Here is a 20,728-nt window from a genome sequence, read left to right on the forward strand (position 1 = left end):
AAAGCCATTTCCTGTCATGAAAGGGCTTCATAAGGGGACTGGATTGTTATATGGCTAACACTTGCTATGCTCTCGTGCGCCTACCTAGTCTCACCTGACACCAAAGAGTAAGAGAGAAGACCTGGGCCATTATAACAAATTCTGCTACATAACGTGGCCTCTGTTACAGTCCTATAATGACTCTTAGAACACATTTTTAAAAATTCATTGAGAGTTTGCATTATTTGGGGGAATTTTATACAGTATACATACATTTCTTTGTGAGAAATGTTATACATGTGATTATACTTTAGATAACTGATACTTTATACAAATGGAGAGTATACAGAGGAGACTTACACTGCACTTGAAATTCTGCACCTTTTTACTTTTAAGACCTGGGTATGATCTCTAACATTTCGGAGCCTTGGATTTCTGAGCTATAAAATGTGGAAAGAAATACCTGTCTCGCATGGGACTCAGAAGTGTAGTGTTCTATTTGTTCAACAATTGATGGTACCTAAATGATAAGAAAAAATTTATGGCATATATTTTAAGAGAATAAATAGAAGTATATATCAAAAAAAAAAGTGCAAAAAAACCCACATGAGCTATTTGGAAACACCTTTATTCTATCTCTTACCACTTCGACATACTGGTGAAGAACATTAATCACAGGCACAAGATTCTTCCATCTTCACCAGTTAGGCTAGTTTTATCTACCATGCCTGAACTCAAAGAGGTTTCACTTTCATTTAAAAGGCTAATTGATTTGGTGAGCACACACTGAAATGCCTCTCAGAATGCATTGACCTATATACCCCAGGTTCTAATTCTTACTAATGTTCAAGGCAAAAATGAACATTAGCCTTGAAAATCATGACCTTGTTAAAAATCATTCCTTCAAGCAATGTGCACTAAGCCATTATTAGAGTATTCAAGTTGATTTTACATATATATATATAAATATGTCACTTGTCACCCTTGTGGGTCAAGCTTTACCTCAAGCTTGATATCTATATTGCAGACAGGCTGATTATAGGATATTTTCCATTGGCTGCTAGAACATTAGTGCTAGAAGGGATCACAGACACTATTTAATTTCCTCCTACCTTCTTAGTTTGCAAGGAAAAAAAAAAGCCCAAAGAAATGAAGTTATTTGCCCAAAGTCACACTGTGAATTAGATGAAAAACCACGTTAAGGATCTAGGCAGCTCTGTAATGCTTTCCAAAATCATTTTCTAAAGAATGTTCTGTGGAACACTGGTCCCTTAAGATTCTGTAATCCCCGGTCCCTCAAGAAAAGATTTCTGTCGTAAAATAATCTGGGGAAACAACATACATGTTGGAACATTAAAGAGTCCTTAAATTGCTGTAGAAAAAGAATGTATTTACTGACCTAACTTGGTCACAGGAATTTATTTTCTCCCCAGGTACAACCTTGTTATGTTAGGAAGTGCTGCCCTATTAAATTAAGACCTTCCAGGATAAAGCTAAAGGACTTAGGTTTAAGGTATCAGACTTTGTATCAGCAGCTTCTGCCTGCCCACCCAGCTATACCCCTGCCAGTCCTGCATCCCCTCCAGACATTTCAGCCATCCTAGTTCTCCCAGTGTGATAGCATCTCACTTCTTCTTTCAAATGCACTTTTTATCCACTTGGGAAATCTTTCAAGGTCTGTGCGAGTTGGTTTGTATTCTCTCCTCTCTGTTTCTCTGTCTATTTCTTACACACACACACACACACACACACACACACACACACACATTTGCCATTTGCATAGGACAGGATATGTTCTTTGTTCTTTTGACCTAGAAAATATAGGTCCCTGATTCTCAACTTACATTAATATAAGAATATGTTATATAAAAACATATGTATGTTAAAAAATGAATAAGGATGAACTATTCCTTAATACAGTCTGTCCCCAGTTGCTCTCAAGTCTGCCAGAAATGCCAGTCAAAGAGATCAGCAAGTGTAGCTGCCAGTCCCTGACCATCCCTGCTATCTGAATTCCACCAACAGAGTAGAAAGAGGCTGAGCATGAGCCTTCAGGGACTCTTCGGGGATAGGAAGGGGACACTGAAAATGACATATTAGTAGAAGAAATAAATAGGTTAGTGAATTAGACTTTTCTGGAAATTAAAAAAATATCTCGTAGAAAGGTTAAATTCTCAGTGGTATTCAAATGCTCTTGACAAGTTTTATGCAACAGTAAGCTTGAGTTACTTTCTCTTAGGAACAGATGGAAAAACTAACATCAAATGCATCATTTCATTCTGATATTCCTCCTCCACAGTAGTTAAGTATCAGTGCCTGTGCCCTGGCAACTTAGAGGAAATCACCTTTGCATGTCTTCACCCAGTAGACAAAGTCTGAAGTTGATGACAGGAAGGAAGAAACCTAGGAGATGGCACACACAGGTCTGTTATGTCTTCCTTCCAAGTATGTTGTTTAAAGGGCAGAAGTGGTGAATAAAATCGTTCTGCTGAGAACACTAATGTAAAGTAGGAACGCTCTCTGGTTCTATTTGATGTGATGTTGTATAGGGAGCTGTAAGACACAAAGTTGTTCCTATGGAATCTCTCTCTCCTTGGAGTCACTGATCTGAAATATTATGGACATAACATTAACATCCTAAACACACCATCAATCACCATACTGACTGCCAAATATGTGAGTTCATGAGAAAATTAACTGAGTTTTCACACTCTGGCTTTCCACACTCCTATTATTTTGTCCTAAAATACAGTCACTGCACTCTTGGGAAAGCAATGAAAAAGGAAGCAAATGAGAAGGAAATAAAGAATTTAAAAAGTGAACAGATTTGAAACTAAAAAAAAACCCCAAAAAAACCCATGTACTAATAATATTGAGAAATCTTCAGATATGGAAGAAAAGTTCCCTCCAATGAGAAAAATGTTGACCTAAGGGTCCTTCTAAAAATTTTATGGTTCTTGGATGGTCATGATGCTTTCTAATTTCTGCTTGTGCCACATAGTGAGAAAATGTTCAATTTTAGGAGTTTATTCTTCTTTAAAATGATCACAAATTATAACTTAATGTTTGTGGGAGGCAGAATAATGCCCCCCAAAGATGTCATCCCATAATCCCAGGAACCTATGACTATTTTGCCTTTCCTGGCTAAAGGGAATTTGCAGATGTGATTAAGTTAAGGATCTTGAAGTGGGAGGTTATCCTGGGTTATCTGGATGAGCCTAATATAAACACAGGGATTCTTACAAGTGAAAGAGGGAGGCAGGCAGTCAGTATCAAAGCGATAAGATGTGAGAAAGACTGGACCAACCATTGCTGGCTTTGAAGATGGAGGAAGGGTCCCCAAGCCCAGGAATAGAGGTGGCCTCTGGAAGCTGGAAAAAACAAGGGAAGAGATTCTCCCTTAGAGCCTCCAGAAGGAATGCAGCCCTGTTGATGCTTTGGTTTTTATCCAGTGAGATCCATTTCAAACTTCTAACTCACCAGACTGTAAAATAATGAATTCTTGTTGTTTTAAGCCACTAAGGTTGTGGTAATGTGTTACAGCAGCATTTAAAAATCTAACACTTTAATTTTTAATTAAATAAGGTCTCCTTTAAAGGAGGTTGACAATGAAGACTCTGATAATGAAATGAAAGCACAGCATCTAAGGTTGGAAACAAGGCTGGCCTCCTCTGTTCAGTGCTGGGCATTTCCGTATTTATGAAATTTATAAGAATACTTAAGAGAGCACACCATACAACTCTGCCCACTTGAAGACCTGAAGGAAAGTTTCTGGCACAGAAAAACACTGGCCTTTTCACAGAGGTAGTTTTCCTACGTTTGTGTGCTGGACTGCAAAAGCCAAAGGTGGTGCGAGAGGGGTGACAGAAGAGGCCACCAAAATCTGGGCCATGCCAGAGAAAGATCAGCATCCCAGCATCCCTCTGTTTCCTTCTCCTTTATCCTCTGCTTACAGGCTCTGTCTCCCACCTTCTCTCACTCACTTTTTTCTCTCCCTCTCTTCACATTCTCTTCTTTTTTCTTTCTGACTTCTTTTCTTAACTTGGCCATCATTTGGTTTTAGTTAATTTAGTTAAATTCAACCTTACTAGTTCTATTTATCCAAAAAGTTTCATTTCCTTATGTTCAATATATTTTCATTCCTTTTCAATTATGATCTCTTGAAGCTATAAAAGTTATTTTTAAATGTCTTTCCATTTTTTGTGCTTAATTTTAATGGTAACTACCAAAAATGAAATTTGCTTTTGATAAGTTGACATATATATGAACCGAAAAAGAAAGAAATAGAAAATGCATCAAAGCAGATAACAGTGGGTATTTCTAGAAGGTGATGTAATGGATGTGACTCTTTTTCCTTTTTTATTCTTTCCAGTTTTTCCACATTACATAGCTCATCTTGAAATAATATTTTTTCTAAAGAGACAATATATCTTTTTTTAACAAACTAAGATGACTGAAAAGAACAACTCCCCAAATCCCCCCAAAAGACCCTGTCCCCTTAATACCATTTAATCTTACTTTTAAATCCCTTTTTAGGATTTGAAATCTAAGTTTCTGGGACCTGATTAAACATTTTAACAAATAAACAACCAATGAAAAATAAACTGAGAGAAGGTTCTTATTCCATGCTGTCCTCTTATTTACATGTGTGCAAAGGAAAGAGTTTCTGTTTAATGTTTTCCTTCTTTATAATGGTTTTCTGTAGTTGGCTTAACTTCTTTTCTACAATTGTTTTGCCACTCCAGTGCTACCTACTTATTGAGTATTTTTAGAAATAATTTTTCTGACATCTATTAGTTGACCTTTTATGCACTGTTCGAACAACATTTCTCAGCTGGTCACATTAGCCATCTGTCACAACATTTGTGTTTGGTTTCCGTTTCCCACATATGCACCGCTGGTTCAGAGTGCACAGTGAAAAATGTAAAAAGGAGGTTCTCCACGTCCACTCCATTAAGTATTTAAGAGTAGGAGGGTTTTCACTCCCCTCCTAGAGTCACAGCTGCCTCTGAAGCATTAAGAAACAACTCTTTGTGAATACTTTCAGGTCCTATTTCACAATTTTCTCCTTGAATGTTTCAGCAGGACTGATTCCAAATCTTAACCAAATTCATCACATCTTTACATTATCTGAATAGAATCTGGGGGCTAAATCCAGCTATCTGATTGACATAGAGAACTAGAAAGAAGAAAACACTTGAAACTGAAAGCGCAGAGATTGCAAATCACAAGTAGATTTGTATGCATGGTTCTTTATTTTCATACAATTTTTTATAAAGTTTTTATACTCTTTTATGATTTTATGACTAGAATTAATGCTACTAAGAATTTGCATATATATATATACACATGTGTGTAAATGTGTATTTGTATACACATACATACGTAAGTCAAATGGGAAAACTTCTACACATACATCACCCGAGTGTGGTAATGCACTTTAACAGTATTGCTTTAACCCAAGCAGACTCAGGAAAGCTGGATTTGCAAACCAACCTTAAATATGTTTTGTTCCCCTCATGCTTGTAAGTGGAATTTTAATATTAGCCCCTAATAATGTTTTGCAATTAACCAGCATTTTGACACTGAAGTAAGCAATAAACTAATGCTTTAACACTTTCTTAATTGAAAAGATTAAGAGAAAGCTAATTAATTTGTAAACTGTATGTAGTGAATCATTCTGAGTCTATGATTAATTTGTTCTATTTGTTTTGTTCTACACATGAGTAGAACAAAACAAATAAAACAGTAGTTCTACACATGTACTTTTAAAAAAAAGTACAAAACATGTAATTAGCAGTAGATAATTTTTATCAACCCCTGGAAATATTTGTTTGTACATTTTTTACAATCACATTATAAGGGTTTTATTAGTTTTCTCATAACAATTCAAAAGTTTCTCATCTTTCATTAACTTGTAGATTTTGTAAATCCTCTACTTCTGTTGTAATAGCGGAAATAGGGTCAGACTATTTTTCAGAAAGAAATGATTTGGGGTTATTTACTTTGGAATCTATACTTAAATTTTAATTTGGTTTCTACTATTTTATTATCAGTATATCATTCCATAACTAGATCTTAATACAATCTCTCAATATTTTTCAACTGTAAATCTACCGAACTAACCTCTTGTACGTCTAATTTCAGCCACTTCTTTCCAAACTAGTTTCCTTGCTGTCCCCAACACAAATAAATCAATTTATTTAATCCAACAAATATTTTACTGAGGACCTACTGCTGTGCCAGGAACTATTTAAAATTCTGAAGACACAGTAATGAATATAACAGGCAAAAATCCAACTCATGTAATCTACATTCTAGTTGCATGTGGCAGGTAATAAAGCAAATAAATAAGTATTAAAAAGTGATATTAAAAAGTGATAAGTGCTATGAAGAAACCTAAAGCAGGCAAGGGAAGATGAAGACTGAAGTGAGATGACACTGCTTTAGATATGGTTGTCAAGGAAGGTCTTAGTGAGAAGGCAACATCTGAGCAGTGACTTGATAGAATTGATGGAGATGGTCATGCTGGTAGGTATGTTGGGGGAACAGCAAATGCAATGACCATGATATGTTCATGGAACAGCAGCATGTCCAGTACAGCTGAAGGTGAGTGACTGGGTGAGCAAACAAGCAATGGGCAGGGTAGGAGAAGCCAAGATCAAGATTTCAGGGCCTTGGAGGCCATTGTCTTTGAGAAGAGGTTTGACATGACCATGACGTATATGTTAACAGGCTCACTGTGGCTGCTGTAATTAGAGTAGACTGAGGTGTGGCAAGGGTGAGAGCAGGTAGGAGGTCATTGAAATAGAGGGTAAAAGACAAAAGCGTTTGATCCAGAGGGGTAGCAATGGAGGTAATGAGAGCAGAACTAGCTGATGGAATGGATGTGGGGTGTGAGGGCAGAGAAGCATCAAAGATGGGTTCTGGCCTTGACAATTGGAACAAGTGCCCATTCTCTCCTCTGTGCTTGGTGTGGATAAATTCTTACTGGATTATATGATCCTATCTTTTTTTATCAATATAACACACTGATCCACTTTGGTTTAAGTCTCACTTTTCTAAGAATCCTAACCTAATTAACCTCATGCTATTCTAAACACTCCATTAGACTGCATTCCCTGAGGCATGTGGATAGGTTTATTTTGTGACTGTCCTGATTAAACTAGTTTGCCAGCTTTCTAACATTATATATATGTTAAATATATGTATATAAAATGTTAGAAAGCTGAAAAATTATACATATATGGTAAATATATGGTAGTGTGTGTATGTGTGTATATATATATATATATATATAGTAGATTTTTTTAAAGTAAATTGCAATTTTTATTTATTTATTTATTTATTTATTTTGCGGTACATGGGCCTCTCACTGTTGTGGCCTCGCCCGTTGCGGAGCACAGGCTCCGGACGCGCAGGCTCAGCGGCCATGGCTCACGGGCCCAGCCGCTCCGCGGCACGTGGGATCCTCCCTGACCAGGGCACGAACCCGCGTCCCCTGCATCGGCAGGTGGACCCCCAACCACTGCACCACCAGGGAAGCCCATAAAGGTGTTTCTTTATCCAGTCTAATTGGATGGCTTCACTTGCCCCTATCCAGCACAGAGAACGTTGATCACATGATTTGGCAAGCAAGACGTGTTTAATTGATGTCTCAACAGGCTTGGATAATGGAAAACAGTATTATTAGGACATTCTGATGTCTGCTCATAATAATGACAGCAATTTTGTAGGTGTCAACATGTCTGGCACTTAGTGCTGGCATCTGTGATGACAAGAAAGGTCTTTCGGGCTTCCCTGGTGGCGCAGTGGTTGAGAGTCCGCCTGCTGATGCAGGGGACGCGGGTTCGTGCCCTGGTCCGGGAAGATCCCACATGCCGCGGAGCGGCTGGGCCCGTGAGCCATAGCCGCTGAGCCTGCGCGTCCGGAGCCTGTGCTCCACAACGGGAGAGGCCACAGCAGTGAGAGGCCTGCGTACCGCAAAAAAAAAAAAAAAAGAAAGGTCTTTCAAGAGTAGTGTTGGCATATTTTGCATACTGGAGCCACCATGGCAGCTCTGGGACAAACTCACCTGGTGAGACGAAGGAGCTACAAGCCATTAGATCTTTTCCTTGCTATACTTGAAAATAAGACCACAGTTTTTAAGGCAAATCCATATACATTTAGAGTATTTCACTTTTACCTGACTAAAAGATTTTCAAATAAAACATTTTACTAGAATTTGGAAGCAGTCAGATATGAGAACACCCAAAATGTCAACCAGCAAAATTTTCTTGGAAACTGCTGCACTTTCCATAGGAAACTTTTGCTTTTAACAGAATTAGCTGTTTACAACAAATATAACAGAAGAACATTATTTGCGTGGATGGACATTTTCACTCCAGATTCCAACAATCTGAACTATACTCTTCTCAACACTTTTGCCAGGAGGGAGTAGAAAGGAGGAAGAAAAGCAGAATGCAACAATAATAAGAAAAGAAATGGAGAGAGCTCTTTGTTCACCACCATTTTGTAAAGATAGAAACAGGAACCAATAATGCATTCTTCAGTTTTTCATCATGTGAGTGTTAAAAAAAAAACCATGATTGGGACTGATATATATACACACTACTATGTACAAAATAGATAACTAATGAGAACCTACTGTGTAACACTGGGAACTCTACACAGTGCTCTGTAGTGACCTAAACGGGAAGGAAACCTAAAGAAGAGTGGATGTATGCGTATGTATGACTGATTCACTTTGCTGTACAGCAAGAAGCTAACATAACACTGTAAAGCAACTATACTTCAATAAAAACTAATAATAAAAACATCAAGAGATTTATTATTGAGTAGTTTTTTCACAAACAGCTTGACAAACAAAGCCAGGTGTCTTGAAATTTAAGGAGTATAAATTTGACACGGCTGGGTCACAGCTGGAGGAGCTCCTGAAGGAAGAAAGCTTCTCATCCTTTAGATTTAGGTTAACAACCACAAAGTAACCTTAAAATTAGTTTTGTCTTCATCAGTTGTTGCCTAACATTATATTACATCCTAAACAGTTGAGGCAAACTTTAGTAACGCAAAAACATTTCTGTCACTTTCAGTAAAAGAAACGTTGACTGTTGAAGTGACGCCACGTAACCCAATGGTTCTTCATAAATGTTCTCTAAACATTGTTCAGTAGTCTTATAAGTTCTCCTTAGTTCAGAGATCACTGTAAGCCAATAGTCTGATAGGCAGACTTTAAAGTCATTTATGGATTGACTTGGCGAAGGGAAACTCAACTCTTTTCGTCCAAAGAATAAAAGTAAATGTGTTTCACGGTAAAAATGAGTGATGAAGAATCACGTCTGAAGCCATACTTCGGAACCGAGGTACCGAGAGGTCACTGTCCTCTGGCCACATCTCAACCCACCTACTGGACTCCACATCCTGCTGCTCCTTTGCTGGGAAGTCTCTTCAAAGTGTTACATTTGTAACTGTAGCTATCATCTCTGGAGAACCACCTGTGTTGATTATAACTGTGCTAGACATTTTACACATTATCTGTACCCTTCACAACAATACTGATAGGAGATACTATTATTCTCATTTTATTAATAATGAAACAGGGCAATGATATTCTGGTAAACCAGTTTTACAAAAAAAAAGAAAAAAAAGAGTTTGTAGAGTTTGTCAAGTTCCATGGGGTAAATTCTCCCACTGTACCTGGTTCAAGGTACCAAGCTTTAACAACGGCTCACACAGTTCCTGAATACTTAACAATCCTGGCTGCAGCACACCATTCAAACAGGCTGGTGCTCATCTGGGAGATTCAGCAACTTCCCCAGGATCCTATGACATGTCAAAATCTAAGTGAGTATTCCCCTTGAGGTCTGAGGACTCCAAAGCTGGTCTCCTCACTAGCACGCTTCTCCACACTCCATGTTTATTTCTGCCTTGGACTCTGCCAGTCCCAATCTTTATTCCCCCCAAAACAAGGAATTTAGTCAGGGTTCAGCTCCTCCTTGAACCCTTCCTGACCATCTTGGTTGCATTGTTCTCTCTCTCATATTACATATACATACTAGCCTTTACACCAGTTTGGTACATAAACATCTACTAATATATTAATGTTTCCTGAATATTTGTCCTGCTTCCTTTTCTAACTACCTCATCTACTTCATAAGGAAATGGGCTCTTGTCTGTATTTCTGCATCCACATAGTGTGCTGCATACAAAATAGACATAATATTACTGAATGAACTGAAACTGTCTGTGAGTTAGAGATACTCCTATACACCAAGCTTGTAAAGCTGAAGACTTGCAGTAGGAACACAGTGACTAATGTCAGTATGAAGCAAAAAAACAGTTTGATTTGGGAAATGTCAGATGGATCAAAGGAGAGGCACATAGTGCTTTTAACTTTAATTCTCCTTTCTTGTGTTCTGAGTGGATATAAACATCTCAGAAGTTTCCTTCCGTATCTTTCAATTAAACAGCCCTCCCTCCCTCAGACTTCTTCCCCCTAATGGAACTTGGCAAAGGTGCAGAGGTGGGTGTTTTCTATCCCTTTTTCTCCTCACTCTGAACCTTGGATGAGAGAGTCACAGGGGAGCTGAGTGAATAATGTCAACTCCTTAAGACCTGGCTCTGGCATTTTATCACCTCTGAGAAGTTCACAGGTTCACAGCTCCTCTGTTGGTAGAGCAGTCTGCTTTTCAATATGCATTTGCAGATCAACTTTTTGCAAAGGTTCTTTATTCAAAGAGAAAGATATAGTTTTGAAACTATTGAAAGAGTCTTTGTAAAACTGAAATTAAATCCTTTCTTTCTATGGTTAATCTTAGCCATCTTTCCAAAGCAAGGCATGAAAGAGGGGATTAATTTGAAATTTGGGGTGCCTTAGAAATGTAAAGGTGCTTGGGCTGTGTTTCTCCAAATGACCTGCACTATTTTATTAATTAATTTATTTATTTTTTCTGTGTTGGGTCTTCGTTGCTGTGTGAGGGCTTTCTCTAGTTGGTGGCAAGCGGGGGCCACTCTTCATCGCGGTACGTGGGCCTCTCACTATCGCGGCCTCTCTTGTTGCGGAGCACAGGCTCCAGACGTGCAGGCTCAGTAGTTGTGGCTCACGGGCCTAGTTGCTCCGCGGCATGTGGGATCTTCCCAGACCAGGGCTCGAACCCGTGTCCCCTGCATTAGCAGGCAGATTCTCAACCGCTGCGCCACCAGAGAAGCCCCCGACCTGCACTATTTCAATCCAATGTAATTTATTTGGTTGTAGCTGAAGGAGAGAATGGCCTCTAAATCCCCTTCCCACATTTCTACACAGATGACACTCCCCACTTCTCTCCACCTTACTTTATTTACAGAGGCCAGGTGAGAATGGAGCAAAGGAGATGCTTTTCCTAATAAGTGTGATTTCAGGAAGTGACAGCGCTTGTCATTTTTCCTCTTTCCCCAAATGCTCCAACTCTGGTAAGAAAGTGAGCTTCTCGGCTAGAGAATACACACAACCAAGCATGAGCTTGCTAATGCTGTAATTGCACATATTCTACTGATAACTGCTTTCTCTACCCAGCACCATGCTGAAGCTGCAGCCTCCTCACCCTGATTTCTCTCTGCCAATCTGATCAGACAAAAAACAGAAATAAACAAGTAAATAATCTGATAATAACCTCTGAAAAGATGAAACGATTGCTTAAAACCATAAAGAATTTGTGATACAGCATTAAATAATTTCCCATATAATTACATTTATAAATATTTTGTAAACATGAAAATTACCAACCTAGACTGTAAAAGGTAAGCACATGGTACAATTTACCCTCAGCTCACAATCCCAATGAACCAGGGATATGAAAATGAATTAAGATTATAAGGACTTTTATTTTTAATGAAATTATGCACTTCTTTGGAGGAGGCTGTCCAACACTCTATTCTAGTATCCCTGCCTTGTTCCATTCTCGTCTCCACACTCCACACCTGTTCTATATGCAGGACAGGATCAGCTCTCAACATACTGATGAATGAATAAATGATGGTGGGAATCAGAACCTTGGTGTCCCACGGCACCATAGTCACTCTTTAATGACAAGGACACACTGAGCATATGAAGTAGTTCATGGTGTAGGAATAGAACGGGGGCTTGAGAGGGAGGTAAAATTGGAAGAATTTGGCAATTGTTCACTTGATAACAAAGAGGCACAGCCTGGCTACTTAATGCCATGTCTAGATTAGAAACAGCAGATTCACCCTGTTCATACAAATCAGCCTGGGTAGCCATTATATTTGCTAATACAGCCTTTTATCTTTTCAATGAGTATTGGCTAAAATATTTAGACACTCTCTGATCTTTTCTTTGAGAATCAACTGTATCAGTACTCGTATCCTTAAGCTACTTATAAGCAGACAAAAATTTGGCTGGCTGTTTTTTAAGACTTCGCAGTGCAATAAAAGTTACAACAAGATCTAGGATGCTTTCTATATTTACAAAGCACTTTAAGAGACAATATTTCATTGAATCTCCCAGAAGAAACTTAAGTTCAGAGAGGTTAAGTGATTGTCAAAGCACAAAGGCAGGGCAGCCCAGAGGGGGAAATAAAGGAGGCGAGAAGGAAGTGTATTAAACCCAGTGCTTCTCATTTAATTGCTGTTTAGTGACCTGTAACTAACAGTGTGTAATGGGAGAGCTGACCTCACCCTCCAGGGGTGTAGGTGGAATCCACACAAATGTGCTAAGAGGGCTGGAGGAATGGGAGAGGGTACAGCCCTACACTAGGCTCGCTCAGCTGATGACGGAAAAAGGCTGGCCAGATAGCCTGAGGGTTTCACAGTAGGTCATCTGATTTCAAACCCTGAGTTCTTTTCCCTTTCCACAGTTCTGCTGTAGTAAGAACACACACATGATATTACATGATAAATCAAAGGATTATGTTCATCTTATTCAAATTTCATACCAAGTTTAAACAGTTTTTTATCATTCACTAGATGGTCAGTATTTAAACACGTCTATTTTTTTTTATTTTTATTTTGTGTGTGTGTGTAAGTTCAAATCCTGTTAATATAACTTTTTTTAACATCTTTATTGGAGTATAATTGCTTTACAATGGTGTGTTAGTGTCTGCTTTATAACAAAGTGAATAAACTATACGTATACTTATAACAAAGTGAATCAGCTATACGTATACATACATCCCCATATCCTCTCCCTCTTATATTTATTTTAGAACAGCTCATACAATCAGCCAGCACAGGAGTTGACTGCACTATGTTATCTAAGATCTTTTGTTGCCGTTGCAACTTATTTTGCCACTATTACAATATAGTCTCACAAGTTACTTTAACGAATGGTGTCTTAACATGGCAATATTTTCCTCGAAGATTATTTGAAACGTGTGGGTTTGTGTGCCCATATATTGAATCTGTCCATATAATTTCTTAAAACTCTACACCTCTTGTGATTGTTTGTGCTGTCATGTCTATCACTGCGCCCTCTGCTTTGAATTAATGCATCTTTTATTCTCTACCCTCCTTTTTCTGTTTTCTTTTTCTCCCTTTGGCTTTACTCTCTCTTCTTAGCTTTACAACCTTCATAAATTTGGATAAAGGACATTGATTTTTAAAAAGCCCTTGATACTTCTTAGGTTATCTGTCATTTATTCACTCTTAGATTCAGTGCATATTCACTGAGCACATATTATATGCTGGGTGGGCTCTGGGAATAAAATGGTGGACAGAACCTGGCACTATCTCCTCTCAGATATTATAGTCCAGTGGAAAAGACAGATATTATTAAAGAATCACAAATGATAAATGCAAAATCACAGCCATCACCAAGGCTAAGAGGAAGATATATGTCTTGAAATAAGAGGATTTGACCTAATTACGGGTTCATGGAAAGCTTCCCTAAGGTGGTGACTACTGAGCTGAGATCTGAAGGATGACTAGGAACATACCAAGCACAGCAGAGAGGATGTGCAAAAGTCCTGTGGTCGTGGCAGTGGGAGGGGAGAGTGAACAGTTCGAGGGTACCACGCAAGTATGGAAAACTGAAAGGAGGCCAGTGGGACTAGAGGGGAGACAGAGAGGAAGAGTATGGCTGAAAACCAGGTTAAAGACACAGCCATACCAAGTAGGACCTTGTAAGCCAATTGAACTTACAGCTGAAGGATGGATTCCAATTCCATAAGGCCATGATTCCACCCAATGCCTGCCCCTTTTGTTTTTGTTTTTTTGGTAGCAATGGTCAAATTCCAAGTCGTCTTCATTGGTGTCTAAGTTTGTGCTGGTTCCAAATGGATGCGGGGGACCATATTTCCTTGTGCCAATAAATCTATGTTTTTATGCCCTAGGTTAGTGTGACTTTCAGCAGGTAGGAATAATTTCTTTTTAAAAAATTATGCTTTGAATTAAGTTACTTATGGGTATAATGGATTATAAATAACATGGTGTGAGCTACTGAAATCCACTTCACTTTTCATGTGTGCAGTAATAAGGTGCAGTATAATTTATGGTTTACAAATTTATAGACCTAGAGTCATAGCTCCAGACTACAGAATGTAGAATAGTTTCCTTTTAAATTTCAATTTTTCTTCTAAAACTGGCTGGTGAAAAATTTACTTTTGCATTTCTGTGGCAATATCAATCCCTGTTTCTTCTTAGTATTTCAGAATTCAGAAATCACATAATTTTAAAATTGGAAGAGATCTTCATAGGTCATCTAACTTACCTCCTCCTACTTCCTCTGGAAACAGTCATGTCTGTATATCTGGGCAAGGTGAAAGTCCCTCCTTTAATAAAAAGATATCTGGAAAACTATTTTCTCTCCGAATGAAGGTCTGTCATCTAGTAATTCTTATAGAGTTCCACCCCAAAACATTGCTTATATTTGTCAAATATCCTCTGGTACTTGTGAAAATAGTGAAAGGGTTCATATTATTGAGGATACCCTGGGGATTTTTAGGGCAGTTCCATATAGGGGACTAATAGTATATGTAAGAATGACTGAGGTCAGACAGACCCCAGCAGCATGAGAAAAAATATCTGCTAAGCCCTGGGATAAGGGATAGGTTTTTGAATTAATTTATGTAAACCAGAGCCATAATTATGAAGTGTAAAGAACACACGTGAAAAAAAATGAGATGATAATTAGATCCTAAAAAGCATTTGAGGTATTGGAATGTGAGCTTGGAGATCTACTGAAAAGGGTCTATCTATCACCACTAAGAGAAAAATACTATAGCTATAAACATGAAGTTTTGCTCAAAATAAAGACAAGTTCTTACACTTTGGGGAGAATGAAGTAGGGATAGGTCAACGTAACAAAGCAGATAAACTATTTAACATGATCATTCCACCCTCTGTGTCTCTGTGTCATGATTTTATGTTTTGATATGCTAATAGTCAGTTCTTAGAAACTGCCTGAGAATGGAATACCTGCATAAGGAAACTTTAAAGGTATGCAACTCCAAGAATGTAAGGTATTTGCATTTTTTCACAAACTAGCCTCCTTAGTTTTTGAACACGAAAAACTGTCTCTCCCTTTCCTGCAATCTGTGGCTTTTCTTGTAGGATTTCCTCACCCAAAGGATGACACCCTGTCTCCTCATGGGAGTGGTTTGTAAATGACAATCCCCTGAGCCCTGTAGAGAATTCACTTGAAAATTAATTCCTCCATGTATAAGCAACAAATAAACAGACAGATAGGTCTAGGACATACCCAGATCGCTTGTAATGTTCTTCAATTCTTCTGGAAAAACAAAACCCTATGGAAACCAGTCATTCACTGCAAGCTCAAATCTGCCATGGAAACGATAGCAAACAATAAATGGCAGCATGAAATTAAGTGACAAATTGTGTGATATGGACAACTATTTGTATAGAAATTCAGAGCAAAGGGATGATTGTTCTGAATGGGATGAAGTGGCAATAATTTACTGAGTACTAACATATGCTAAAGCCCTTCTCAGTGTTCTCCACAAATCATCTCATTTAATCTCACAATGGCTTTATGAGGTGGTGCTGTTATTAATCTCATTTCACAAAGGAGAAAAATGAAGCTCAAACGGTTTTAGTGCCCACAATTACATATAAGTCGATCCAAGTTCAAACTCAGGCAGTGTGACCTGTCAAAGAAGGGCTTCGAGCCTCCATCTTGGACTACAACCCAGCCTGGACAATCACGCAAGGAATAGCTTTCGCATCCCGGCCAAGCCTGGACCAGGGAAGAAAATGTGTTAAACAGCTAGCAGCCTAATTGTAATGTTTGAAGCTCTCTTAAATATTTAGTTTTACTAAACTTCAGACGTTAGCTGTTCTTTACCTTTTTAAACTAGTACTATTTTAAAATTACCATAGTTCCTTTACAAAAGGGACACTTGGTCTTTCACTGAAAATAATGAGGTAAAAATTTAATAATGCTAACAAAGGTCAAAACCACAGAACACAGAATAAGCAACTGGAAGTCTCAGCTCCTCGGATTTCAGAACTGTAAGAGAGCTCAGGAGGCATTTAGTCGGCAGAGGAACTAAGGAAGTCCAGAGAAGAGAATGACTTCCTGCAAAGGCACCCAGCATGGTGACCTCACAGGCAGCATCAGAAGCCCATGCAGTCACTGACTACGTAAAGATGCCAAATTGTTCATTCTGTATCAAACTGAATAGCATATATTATATAATTTTCACAGTATTATGTGCTGGGCCAGACCCTCCCAATTTTTAACTAATTCGTGGGAGTAACTAAGAGATATATCAAGTCTTTTAGCTTATTTGGAAGCATGTGCCTTCTACAACCCACAAGATATATCTTTCACAACAACACTGTGTCCAATCAATCCTTTCTTGAACTCTGCACTATGGTCTTCTAACCTCTGTTTATGCACACACATGATTTTCAACATTTTGGCCTTATTTGGGGAAGACAATGAGCGATCAGGCTTTCATTGTTAAAATGAATGATTCTATATTCATACACACAAAATTAAATGAAGGAAGAGTAGAATAAGCAGCAGGGAAGAGATAATTTCCCTCTTTTACATTTATAACTTCCCACAAGAGCCAAATCTAACCACACTTAGGACATTTCTAATACTTGGAGTTGTTAACGCTTTAAAAAAAAAACCAAACACTTAACTATTCAACTACTGGCATATATTTTAAATTGTTTTTAATTTAATATGTTTAAATGTCTTTTTTCTTTGCTGTGTATTCAATGAAAGAAGCAATTATTAAAAAAATTACTTGCTTTTACATTAAATATAAAAATGGTCACTGAGATAGGAAACACTTGTAACCACCACCAATTTCTTGTTCTTTCCTTTAGTTAGAATTTCCATTCTCAGACACAAGATTGTGATAGTTAAAGGTGGTATTTATAACATATTATATAAATTCTACTGGTGGAGTGAAGGCACTTTGTTTCATCTAAGTTACTTAGTTCAAGCATTATGTATCATACAATGAATGTCATATGATGAAAGTTAATATTTTGATGTGATTGGAAGGGTACAATTTTAGTCATAACTCCTTAATTCTGATTAATTTCAATATCAATCACTTTGGTTCTTTATTCATTAAAATATTTTTTTACATATCTATATATAAATACTGTAGAGATGAATCTACTAAGTGTCTGTTTTAACTCTTTTATATCACCCTATTAATGTTAATTTTTCTAGTTCTTTTTGTCTCTTGGTGTTTTAAAATATCCTCCTAAACAAATTAATAAGTGCAATAAAATAAATTACAAATTTTTTTTCTTAGTTGAGGTCTTCCAATATATGCTGAACTCAATGTATTATTGTACATTACTACAAATAATGATATGAAAAGTCTCAGAGAATGGTATTACATTTTTACTGTCCCCAGAACTCTAATAATATTTTGCTTGTTATTATTTTCTAAAAGTGAAATGAAGAGAAAGCACTCTGTATACTTAGAGGATTTAGATACTAGATTTTCATACGGAGAGAAGACTGAATCTCTTTCCTCCTTCCTTCTTACACACACACACACACACACACACACACACACACACACACACATTCATGCTACATAACAGATGACCTTCTTCTTTCAACTATATATTTTATGGCAAATCTGTCTTCAAAAGTGCTATGCGTTATCGGAAAATTAACATTACAATTATAAAGTTAATATTCATTTTTAATAATCTTTGAATTATAAAAGTATAATTTTTATTTAACTTTTCAGGGAAAAGCTATTATGTAAAACAAGGCTCATCTGTGTTCTAAAAAACATTTTTGCATGCTACTTTTTATTTTTTAATATTTAAAAAAAACTGCCTTCTTGCATTTTTATTTTACATATACAACTTCAATGGACTTTCTTACATTTTCCACCTCATTTTTCTGATCTAAATAATGTGGCCAAATAGTTCTAAAAGAGCACTGAGACAACTATCATCCACAAACTAAATGTTCAAATTACCCTCTGTCTGCCTCTCTGATGAACTGATAAATGAGTATCCAGTCAGAGACATCATACTAACACAATTTTCCAAACAATCTATCCAGACAGATGTGGCTTAGACACATAAAGGCACATCCAAGAGCAGCATTCCAATCTCAACTACATGTTTATGGAGCTTCGTTGCTCCTTCTTTTTGAGTCATTAGGCTTGAGAGAATATATTTTGACAACTAAAATACTATTCTAGAAAAGCAACAGTGAAATCTGGGTTCTTCAGAATCAAGTGATTTACTATGTGGATTATTCAGGTTGCTAAGCTTTAAAGCATAGCTGAAGACCTAGGATTCTCATGCAATTACAAGTTTAAAGTGAGATAAATTGGCACTCACAGTTGTGGCAGGTGGCCCCACTGTATCCCGTCTCATCACAAGTGCATATGAAGCTGTCCCACGTTTGCGAGCACTTCCCACCATGCTCACAGTGATTGGGCACACATCTGTCAGAGAAAGAGACAAACAGAAATAAACCAACAAACAAATGAGATTTATGAGTGGCTAAATTCCAAGCTGTCTGGGCAATATATCATTCCAATGCCAGGTTGCCTTACCAAGGCAATTAATCCTTGTTAGTTTAAACAGATTAATATGATTCATGATGGAAGGTGCCAAGTGCACAAAAGATGATGTATCACAGGCTTGGTGTTTCCCATTTTTGAGTAAACAGTAGAAATTAACAAACAGTTGAGAGATTCATTTGCACATCACAGATTCATTTTATTTTCCTTTTGCAAAAAAAACAAAGACACTAGCTAAATTTCCTCCTGGTGAGAGACAAAACATTAGCCATCTTGTTTCCTGTACTATCCTTTATCAAGGCCAATAGTACCAAGTCAGAAAGGGGTTAAGGCTGAGTTTTTTTTTTTTTATATAGCAATATGAGTTTCTGAAATAATGCCACAGCAATGAGAATATACTAGCCTCATAAGAAAAGATTTCTAAGTCTTCCTTACCCCTCCTCCCATGCCCCGCCGGCTAATGAAAGCCACCTTTATAAGGAGGCAGCAAGTATAATATGGGGGAAAAATGCAGGTTTTGTGTTAAAATCTTTGTCTTTTTATTTACTTAATAGCCAGTTATGATGATGTAATTTAACCTTTCTGATCCTCAATTTTCTCATTTTGTAAAATGGAGTAATTATACCTATCTGATAAGTATTGGGTTGGCCAAAAAGTTGTTTTTTCCTTAACATCTTATGGAAATGAACTTTCTGCACAACGCAACAGTTTTGAGATTAGGAGGTAATGTTCATAAAGTAGATAATTAATAGGCAAGAAATAGAGGGCCAATAAACAGGAGCTATGCATATCTGAACCACTGCTTGCAGGGCACTGTTTTATAGTCTGCCTGTATCCTAGCAATAGTGAAGCTGGAATTTGTTCTGGAAAACTCCTGTTTCAACAGCACAAATTATTTTCTTCTTATGTATTAGCATTCACAAAGTATTTCTAGCTTTGAATAGGAAACTCTCTAAAGTAGAAAAGTCCACCCAGATTAAAAAGGCAGAACCCATAATAGAGGGTCACAGGTTGCCTGATGGAGAGCCACACTTTGAACACCAATAACCGTAAAGCCCTGGTAGCAAAATAGAATAGGACTAGGCCTCAGAGATAATATTCTCCATCCCGTTCCTGACTTACCATCAGCCATGCCTAAAACTACCATAGCAGGGCACAGCCCAGTTTGGCATGAACTCTGTTTCTATATAGGAATGCTGTTCCTCTACAACTCTTTGCAAACCTCTAGTCATGCAACAAACAATTACTGAGCATGTGGGAAATAGAAGATGAACAAGAGTCTATTCACTGCCTTTCAAGAGCTTAAGCCTAGGAGGACAGGATTTTAAGAGAAGAAAATGAGAGAAAGAACATTATAAGGGGGGAAAATACAACATAAGAGAGCATGGATTTTCAGGAGGTGGGATGGAAAATTCACTCTACATTTAATAGGCAGTTCTATTCCATATGAATTTGGACTTGGTGTTATCCAGGCTACAAAGATGTTTCTTCTCCAAAGACTCTATAACCTACGTGGAGGTGGGGGTGGGGGATAAGATTCATGCGAGATACAATACTAGGCAGAATCTGATCCGTCATCAGAGTGATATGAAACGTACAGAAATGCGGAGACCAGAGTAGTTATGGGTAGACTATAAACAAAGGGCTTAATCAAGCTTAGAGCATTTCACTTGGGCCTTAAAAAGAGAAGTTCCATTTTTATAATTAAAATATTGAAAACTGTTCCCAGCAGAGCAAGCAAGAAAGAAGAGTTAGAACCATGATCAGTGGGTGGG

The 20,728-nt window shown here is 37.6% G+C and overlaps 1 protein-coding gene across 2 annotated transcripts in view; it reads right to left on the bottom strand.

Moving 5' to 3' along the window:
• Positions 1-20,728, bottom strand: part of CNTNAP2 (contactin associated protein 2) — a 2,019,732-nt gene that overhangs the window by 760,541 nt on the left and 1,238,463 nt on the right. For both annotated transcript variants that reach the window (XM_049714704.1, XM_049714703.1), the window contains exon 12: positions 18,769-18,875. In XM_049714704.1, coding sequence (XP_049570661.1) covers positions 18,769-18,875 — 107 coding nt within the window. The remainder of the gene's footprint in view (positions 1-18,768; positions 18,876-20,728) is intronic.

Source organism: Orcinus orca, chromosome 9, assembly GCF_937001465.1.
Source record: "Orcinus orca chromosome 9, mOrcOrc1.1, whole genome shotgun sequence".
NCBI classification, from domain to species: domain Eukaryota; kingdom Metazoa; phylum Chordata; class Mammalia; order Artiodactyla; family Delphinidae; genus Orcinus; species Orcinus orca.